This window comes from Acipenser ruthenus, chromosome 19 (assembly GCF_902713425.1).
Source record: "Acipenser ruthenus chromosome 19, fAciRut3.2 maternal haplotype, whole genome shotgun sequence".
Classification (NCBI taxonomy): Eukaryota; Metazoa; Chordata; class Actinopteri; order Acipenseriformes; family Acipenseridae; genus Acipenser; species Acipenser ruthenus.
In genome coordinates this window covers 135,510-144,976 of record NC_081207.1, presented here as the reverse complement: position 1 = coordinate 144,976, position 9,467 = coordinate 135,510, and the positions used below count along the sequence as shown (strand labels likewise).

The 9,467-nt window shown below is 48.5% G+C and overlaps 1 protein-coding gene across 5 annotated transcripts in view; it reads right to left on the bottom strand.

The window, feature by feature from the left end:
- Positions 1-9,467, bottom strand: part of LOC117424435 (trinucleotide repeat-containing gene 6C protein-like) — a 43,269-nt gene that overhangs the window by 7,249 nt on the left and 26,553 nt on the right. For 3 of the 5 annotated variants that reach the window (XM_058992219.1, XM_058992217.1, XM_058992218.1), the window contains exons 12-22: positions 8,014-8,151; positions 7,803-7,922; positions 6,612-6,695; positions 5,745-5,973; positions 5,203-5,370; positions 4,157-4,345; positions 3,320-3,469; positions 1,972-2,082; positions 639-854; positions 411-481; positions 28-167 (exon numbers count right to left, since the gene is read on the bottom strand). In XM_058992219.1, the coding sequence (XP_058848202.1) occupies positions 28-167; positions 411-481; positions 639-854; positions 1,972-2,082; positions 3,320-3,469; positions 4,157-4,345; positions 5,203-5,370; positions 5,745-5,973; positions 6,612-6,695; positions 7,803-7,922; positions 8,014-8,151 (1,616 nt within the window). The remainder of the gene's footprint in view (positions 1-27; positions 168-410; positions 482-638; positions 855-1,971; positions 2,083-3,319; positions 3,470-4,156; positions 4,346-5,202; positions 5,371-5,744; positions 5,974-6,611; positions 6,696-7,802; positions 7,923-8,013; positions 8,152-9,467) is intronic. The other 2 variants (XM_058992220.1, XM_058992221.1) reach the window with 2 other exon arrangements.

Below are 9,467 nucleotides of genomic sequence, written 5' to 3'. Positions count from 1 at the left end.
AATACACATGGAGAGATGTGTGCATACATGTGCAAGGATTTCTGTGCTTTGGCTGCCTCCTCCTTGGAGCTGTAGCGGACAACGGCGTTCCCTTGAGTCAGGTTCAGGTGGAATGTAAGGAGAGGGCCGTGCTGCATGCACAACGTCCGCAGAGTCGAGCCGTCAATCTGCAGCAAACAAATGCAAGGAAGGAAATTCTTGGTAAGCTCAGGAATGACGAGACTGGCAGTACTGGAGCCTACGATACCTATGAACCAAACAAGGTCCTGTTCCAGAACTTTATTACAACACTTTTTAACCTCTTTAAAAAAGAAAGAAATATGCCAGAAATGCTACATCTTATTTGATATAAGGAATGGTGCATGTTGAACAGAGCTGCTTGGTGTGAGTGGCAGGGCAGTGTCTCTTACCTGGGGGGTGAGATTGCGCAGAACCAGCCAGCTGCTCGTTCTTGCTGAGCTGTCAGTGCTCCAGGTGGTCCCTGGAATAGGAATCAGAGACTGAATCTCAGCAAGACTCCAGACACAAATCAAGCACCAAAACACAACACTTTTAAGAAGCTTGTTCTGGTCATGTCAGGTGCAGTGAGCTGTGTGCACAGGCAGGTGGCAGTAATCTGGGAAGACACTGGTGCTTACCGGAGGTGTAGGAGCTGCTCCAGCCTGGCGTCAAGCCCAGTGAGTTGCCCCCCCAGGTGGATGATGGTTTGGTGTTGGTGAGTCCTGGGGGGGGCCGCGTGGGAGCAGAAGGGTTTCGGGGGCCTTGTGGCACCTTCCAGAGCTCATGGGACAGGGAGGCCTGGGGGTGAGAGATGGGGCCAGGGGACCAGGTCGACTTCATGTCTGATAGTTTACCTGTCAAAGGTGCAACAAGCCCATTGTTACTGGAAGACACTTACTGTACAGTAAGTGACGACACCCCCCTTTGATCAATCTATCTGTCTACATGCAAAACGGAATGCTTAATCTCTTACTCAAACCTCTTGCATGCTGTCTTCCATGTAGTTTGATTGGATGTTGTGAGTGCCCATGTGTTGAGCAGTTTGAATGTTTGAAAAGAGATACCTGTTCTGCAGATGTATACAAGGCGCTACAGAACAATGTGTTGTCATGTATAAACTGTGATGCAATGCAGTAGCTGGTCGACTGCACATTCCCCAGAGCTCGGCCCCTCGCTGCTTCCTGGCAGATGGGAGGTACAGCAGTGGAGGAGGGGTTGGGATGGGGTGGGTCTGGAGACGGGGTCAGGAGCGAGGGAGTTTGGAGAGGGTGTCTGGAGAGGGGGCCAAGAGCGAAGGGGTCAGGAGAGGGGAGGTCTGGAGAGGGGGGCAGGAAAGGGGGTTCGGAGAGAGGGTCAGGAATAAGGGGGTTTGGAGAGGGGGTCTGGAGAGGAGGTCAGGAGCGAGGGAGTTTGGAGAGGGAATCTGGAGAGGAGGTCAGGAGCGAGGGGGTTTGGAGAGGGGATCTGGAGTGAGGGAGTTTGGAGAGGGGGTCAGGAGCGAGGGAGTTTGGAGAGGGGTTCAGGAGCGAGGGAATTTGGAGAGGGGGTCAGGAGTGAGGGAGTTTGGAGAGGGTGTCTGGAGGGGGCCAAGAGCGAAGGGGTCAGGAGAGTGGGTCAGGAAAGGGGGTTCGGAGAGAGGGTCAGAAATAAGGGGGTTTGGAGAGGGGGTCTTGAGCGAGGGAGTTTGGAGAGGGCATCTGGAGAGGGCATCTGGAGAGGAGGTCAGGAGCGAGGGAGTTTGGAGAGGGCATCTGGAGAGGAGGTCAGGAGCGAGGGGGTTTGGAGAGGGGATCTGGAGTGAGGGAGTTTGGAGAGGGGGTCAGGAGCGAGGGAGTTTGGAGAGGGGGTCAGGAGCGAGGGAGTTTGGAGAGGGGGTCAGGAGCGAGGGAGTTTGGAGAGGGGGTCAGGAGCGAGGGGGTTTGGAGGGGGCTGGCTGGCTGGCTGGCTGGCTGGTGGGAGGGGTGTTAGTACCTGCAGTGTTGGTTGCAGACTCACACATACTGAAAGAGCTAGTGTAGGCACTGACAGGCCAGGCACTCGGTGAAGGCAGCGTGGTATTCTGAGATGATGTGGGGGATGAGCCTATGATGCCAGCGATGGGGAAAAAAAAAACAAAACAAGAAATTGGAGACAAGGACCCCAAGATTCCTCTATCATCCACTCAGCCAGAACGAAGGGGGAGGTGATGCAGTACAAAAAAGAAAAAGAAAGAAAAGAAAAAGAAAGGATACTGTAGGACTAAACTAAGATCCCAGATTTCACAGCACTACTGCAGTACATGTAAAGGATTAGCTCTCTGCAAGTGATGGCTAAACCCAGTGTAGAGACACAATCTATCTTGCTGTGGTACAATACAATGGTGTGCTTTCGTAAAGCATCCCAATAAAAAACACTGAATATTATGAATCCTAACTGATTCTGTGAATGAACAGGACCAGAATGCAATGAATCCCACTTTAATGGATCCTTAAAAGTAAGAAATTGTTGTAATGCAAGTAACAAAAAGCAGACGAATGTGGAAATTATTTCAAAAGTATTATTTTCTTCTCCATAATGAATTTTTATAATGAAAGGCCTACAAATGAGTCCTACAGGTCCGCTGGATCAAATTTCACACTGAAGTTACAACATGGTTAGTAATCACCCTTTGGTGTAGATGAAATGAAACCTTACTTGCTTCTGTGTCGTCTCTGCAGTCACTTGAACCTCAAGTTGCTGCCTCTGCTTCAGTTTCACAGTGTAACCTCATCACAGCGTATTGTAAGTGTATTGAAAGCTGTGTGTCACATCTTCACAGCATCTGAGACCCCAGCATACAGCTTTGTGCTGCAGCCTGGCACAGTGCAATTTATCAGAGATCCTCTGTGCAGTATATCAGAGATCCTCAGTGCACAGTGCAGTATATTAGAGCTCCTCTGTGCAGTGCAGTATATCAGAGATCCTCTGTGCACAGTGCAGTATATCAGAGATCCTCTGTGCAGTGCAGTATATCAGAGATCCTCTGTGCAGCAGTGCAGTATATCAGAGATCCTCTGTGCAGCAGTGCAGTATATCAGAGATCCTCTGTGCAGCAGTGCAGTATATCAGAGATCCTCTGTGCAGTGCAGTATATCAGAGATCCTCTGTGCAGCAGTGCAGTATATCAGAGATCCTCTGTGCAGCAGTGCAGTATATCAGAGATCCTCTGTGCAGCAGTGCAGTATATCAGAGATCCTCTGTGCAGCAGTGCAGTATATCAGAGATCCTCTGTGCAGCAGTGCAGTATATCAGAGATCCTCTGTGCACAGTTCAGTATATCAGAGATCCTCTGTGCCCCTACCTCCACTCCTGTCCCTGAGCAGGTAGCGGTTTACATCCTGGATATTGGTGTTGATGGTGGGGCCGCTGGGAACACTTCCTGGGGTCACATTGGGGTCAGTTTCAGGGTCAATATTCTGCAGTCCTTTCCAGGGAACGCCAGGACAGAACTCTGAAACACACCAAGAACAAAACCTTCAGAAAAGCGTGAGTGAGAGAACACACACCACGCAAACAAAGCAAGCAGGAAACTACTGTAGCCTTCCGTTTACAGCGTAAAACAGGGAAGCAATCTGGCTCAGTGGTTGGAGCTGAAGACAGTAAGGCAGTGTGGCCCAGTGGTCAGAGCTGAGGCTGTGAGACTCTGTCTTAGAGGTCTTAACGGGTCTACCTAGGGGCTGGTAAGGTTAGGTGACAAACCTAGATCCACCACATGGGAAACAGAAGAAGGACTTCACAGTTTCAGTTTCACAGTCTCCACATATGGGAACAGCATCATATAAAGTGTGGTGTACTAACCGTGCAACACTATTCTGGAGTGCAGGACATATTTAATTCCAGCTTAAAGCAGACTTTGTGTAGCTCCTCACCAGCACACAATCGTGTTCTTTCAGACACACCCAACATACTGGCTAAAAGATCAACGGACCTGCCCAGAAATGTGTGCTCTATTCTTGCTGTATTGTGCGTGTGTCCTTTCCCATGGCGGTATGATTGAATTTTGGGTTTATAATTCATTAATTATCACAAGGCGGTGGGTGGGGGAGGGTTAACACATCTAAAAGCAGTGCAGAGAGAGGGGGGGGCTCTTTCAAATCCAGTAAACTAAACAAGCCCCCCTGCTGTCGCGTTTACCAACCTGGTGGCCAGCTGATGTTGGTGCCGTTGCAGATTTTGTCATTAGCGGATTTGGCCTGTGTCCAGTTGTCTGGGGCTACTAGTGGACTGGCCGGAGACTCGCTGCTGGGGATTAGATTGTAGGGGCTGTAGGAGTCATCCATGGGGGACTTCCCTGGGGGGCCGATGCTGGGACCTGCAGGGATAGCACCTGAGAACCAGGCCAGAACAGAGACACAGGTCTGAGAGGAACACAAACGCAACACGAAACAGAGCGTTCACTACACTTCTACTAGAAGGCTGTGTGGGGAGGTCTAGAGTAAAGACATTGCTATACACATTCATAGAGTGGCAGTGTGGTTACACATGAAGGTTTGGCCGAGGACCCCTGGGAACACAGAGAGGTATTCTGTGTAATAAGCTCAGAAAACCTTGATCCTCTTTTGAAACCCAGGCTAAGACACTGACTTACTGTCTGACCTGCTGCAACCACTCCACCTTCTGCCCCACCAAGCAGGAGAAGCTCCCAGGACACAACAGCAGCACACACATTGTGGGGTGCGGCCCTGTTTAATACACACTCACACAATCAGACACAGAGCTGGAAATGGACTCTGAGGGACTTCCTGCACCCCTGTACCGAGACACCGTGGGAAGAGACCCACATCCCAATGCATTACATCCTAAATACATACCTTTCCAAACTGGAACCACTGACTTCTCAGGAATAACAATGGATTATTGTGTGTGTGTGTGTGTGTGTGTGTGTGTGTGTGTGTGTGTGTGTGTGTGTGTATATGTGTATGAGTATGTGTATGTGTGCTGTCTAAGTGATTCTGCAGCATTCCCCTCCGTTATTCTTGCCAGTAGAAAAGCAGATGCCCTTCATGCTGCATTAAGGGGTAATCATGGTTAACTGGTAATATCCCCAATACTAGCAGGGGTGTTCACCTCGAGGGGCTTGTGCACAATAGATCCCGTATTTCGGATGTGTTTGGGGCTCTGCTGGTGTCCTGGTGCATAAAGAAGCCCCCTATCACATTTCTTCAATCACACACCCACCCATACCGTGCTTGCTGAGGTTCTGCTCCAGAGGAGAGGAAGTGCCAGAGAGGTTCTCCATGGAATTGGGGTGTGTCCACTGCGGGAGACGGGACTGAGACTGAGAGGAGTCCTTCATGGACAGTCCGCTACCCACGTCCATGCTGTTTACATTCATGTTTGGATTCAGTCCAGCTGCAGGGATAAAAACTACAAGTCAGAATGTTACAATGTGGTGTGTTTCACACCAAGGGTTTATATTCACAGAGTGGGTGAGGGTTTGTACTCACAGAGTGGGTGAGGGGGAGGGTTTATACTCACAGAGTGGGTGAGGGGGAGGGTTTGTACTCACAGAGTGGGTGAGGGGGAGGGTTTGTACTCACAGAGTGGGTGAGGGGGAGGGTTTGTACTCACAGAGTGGGTGAGGGGGAGGGTTTGTACTCACAGAGTGGGTGAGGGGGAGGGTTTGTACTCACAGAGTGGGTGAGGGGGAGGGTTTGTACTCACAGAGTGGGTGAGGGGGAGGGTTTATACTCACAGAGTGGGTGAGGGGGAGGGTTTATACTCACAGAGTGGGTGAGGGGAGAAGGAGTTCGGGGAACACTGCTGCTCTTTGGTCTGCAGGTCAGGTAGGCCCGGAGCCTGGAGGTGGGGTGGAAAGCTATCCAGGGCTGATTTTCCTGTACCAGGGTGCATGCCAGGATGAGGTGGAGGCTGCTGCTTCATGAGAAGGGCCTGGGCCAGCTGTCGCTGGTGCTGTTGGATTTGCTGCTGCATGTTATTGATTGTACGTGCGACCTACGTGCAAGAAGAGCAGAGAGAAATTCACACAACAAACCGACACTGTGGGGTGTGGTGGAACATATACACAGCCACCCCACTTAATTTCACTATGACACTGAAACCAATATTATAAATCAGCACTCTGATAGCAAACGAATATAACATACTCAAAAACTTTCATTCAAAAACTCAACTTAAGTTTGACTTAATTTATTTTCTCCATCTGTGTTGTTAACAAAGACGCCTCCCATAACCTCTTAATGACGCAGAGTGTTAATGTCCCTTAACGGCAGGCGGAACACAAAACCAGCTTAAGCAACAATGTAGTTTGTTTACTGGGGTGGGGAAAAGGGAAACCACAGAACGTTGGGCTGGTCCTCAACCACAAACCGAAACAGAATTGAAAAAACTTCAGAATTAGCTAAGACCAGTTTACTTAACCATCCCTTGTAATGAGAAGGTTCTGAAACACTATGTAACACTACTTAGTTTCTAAGGAGAGTGCTCTCCCTTGTGGACAATACTTGAACATCATTCATCACAAAATATTGTGAACTGCAACAACTAATAAGAATCATACTAATAATATACGTGTGGATGGACTGGTCTAGGGCTCTGCTTCTGATAACCGAGCTGCATCGGAAAGGGCTCACCTGCTGCTCTTGCTGTCTCATGGGACCGGAAACACTGCGCTGAGCCTGCAACATCTGCTGCTGGATTTGTAAACGCTGGTACGACTGTGAAAAGAGAGAGAGAGAGAGAGAGAGAGAGAGAGAGAGAGAGAGAGAGACGAGAGAGAGAGAGAGACGAGAGAGAGAGAGAGAGAGATCACAAGAGTGCAGGCACAGTGCTCAGTGCTGGGAATAAATACATAACAAAGCTACCGTATTCCATCAAATTTAAGACGCAGCCCAAATTTCCCACCCTCAAATTTGAGGAAAAAAATACATCAAATATGCATTTACAAAGATACAACCTCAAAGATGCATATGGAGGCAGTTTGAGGCCATCTGCTAATCGCACAGAGCATTACAGTTATGCTTATTTCCAGTCGTGATTACTCACACCTGTTTTTCTCCCAATTTGTGAACTGTGGTATTGCTTGGCATGTCAAATACGGGGGTCTGATCAGCATTTCTGATCTGTTCAAGCTGGTACCATTTGTTAGAAATGCTGAAATTGTAAAAGCTTCTCTTGGAATTCCTCAGGAAGCTAATGACGCTTCTTTGAAAATGGCTGCCTGTATGTCATGGATGATTCGGGCAGTAATGTTTTGGTTCGTCTTTTTTCGGCAGTCAGTCACTTTGCTGCTTGTGTACTCAGAAAGTCGTGTTGCTTGTTGGCGATTTTAATACATGCTTCTCTATACTGTACTTGAATTAAAGATGCAGGCTATTTTTGAGAAGCAGAAAATGGTTAAAAAGTCTTAAATTCAAAGGAATATGGTATCTGATGTAGCCTTAAAATTTCCTCACTGAACTACACATTTATTTGGCATACTTGGAAGGCACTTGTTATAAGAAGGGACACAGACAGATCACACAGGGTAGAGCCTGGCAGAGGCAGATCACACAGGGACAGAGCCTGGCAGAGGCAGATTACACAGGACAGAGCCTGGCAGAGGCAGATTACACAGGACAGAGCCTGGCAGAGGCAGATTACACAGGACAGAGCCTGGCAGAGGCAGATTACACAGGACAGAGCCTGGCAGAGGCAGATCACACAGGACAGAGCCTGGCAGAGGCAGATCACACAGGACAGAGCCTGGCAGAGGCAGATCACACAGGGACAGAGCCTGGCAGAGGCAGATCACACAGGGCAGGGCAGGGCAGGGCAGGACTCACCAGCTGCAGTTGGTAGAGCTGGTTCAACAGGGTCATGTGCTGAGGGTTCATTGGTGAGGTTAAAAGTGCAGGGTTCAGACCAATGTTTTTTGCTGCAAACTGCAAGAGCTGTGCTTGAACCTGAAAACAGGAAGAAATCACGTTAGAAAAGCAATGAGTGGAAAACACACAGAAAGAATTACAAGTGCAGCGTGCAGTCCTACTCACTGACCTGAGGGGAGAGAAACTGAGGCACTTGAGCGCGAACACTAGGCTGGGAGGAGTTGAGAGGCGGCACTGCTGGCTGCTGCTGCTGCTGCATGGCCCTGAATTGTGCTGCTCCGCTATTGCCAAACATGCTGCTCTGCATCTGGGGGGAGAGGAGAGAGGGGAGAGGGGCAGGGGCTGTTAGAGGCAGCGCTGGAACAGAGGGGCAGCTGCTAGGAGCGCAGGACCACTGAAATCCAAATGTTGAAAAATGTCCCATCAAAACAAACAGTCCCTCGGTTTCTGTGCAGGAGTCAATTCCAGCAAATTGAAGTCTGCATAGCCATCTCTTAAAATCTCCACCCTTTGCTAATTCCTGAAACTATTAACACAATTCTCAAAACATTTCCCACAAACAGCGAACCTGAGTGCTAATTGACAAAACTATTCACACATTTCATGAGTTTACAAACAAAATTCCAATATATGTATCGGGTTCCCTTAATGCACTTCACCAATACAAGTTTCACAGGGGGATGTCTTGTTTGTTAAACATGTACATCGTATTGCTGTTGCTCACAATCAATGCTCCTGAACTACAAATAGCACAACTGCTAGTTCTTGTATTTAATGTTAATGTTGTGAATAAAAGGTAGTGAACCCTGAAGGAAGGAACACGTTGCAATGTGACTGGAGCCCTGGAGCCCGCAGAAGAAGCTGGTTGTGGTATTCTGGGCAGGAGACAGCCCGGACAGGGGAGATGAAAGCGTCCTGCCGTCTCAAATGAAATACGGGCAACGATTATTGACCCTGTCATCAACAGAGGTGTGACAACGAGAGAAGCAGGGCTAGTACCTAATCTGAAGAGATCAACGGTTGCATTTATCATTCGTACATTTCATACTGAGAATAGGCAAGTGCACTTTCCAGAACGTACCAATTTGTAATTATGAATATGCATAGTGTTAATTTTCAGAATTGAAAAGAAATCTTCTAGTGGTGGCCGTGGTCATCACCTCACTGAAGTAGAAGAGATGGTCCTTACCAAAAATGACACCTTCGTGAGATACAGAGCAAGACCGAAGACGACGACGATGCATTTCATGATGTAAACAATGTCAGCTTGTGAACGACTGACTGCGTCCTGAAGAGGCACAATGTTCAAATGAAACAAATCTACAGCGTTCCTTTTGAAAGGAACAGTGAAAGAGAAGGAATTGCGATCAGGAGTGTGAAGTGAGTTCTGCTGGTCTCAACCTACTTTCTGATGAACAACACACCAGAAAGTATCTGTCTATGTTTACAGAGAATTATGGAGCTTGATGCCAGCATTTCACCTTTGTTACATGTCAATATGAGGCAGGCTGCACTTTAGCAAAAAGACGCAAACGTGGTCGAAACATCATCTGACAGCATGCCACTGTGGAGGTGCCTGGACAGCGTGGAGGGAACATCACTGTGTGTGATGCCTGTGGAGGT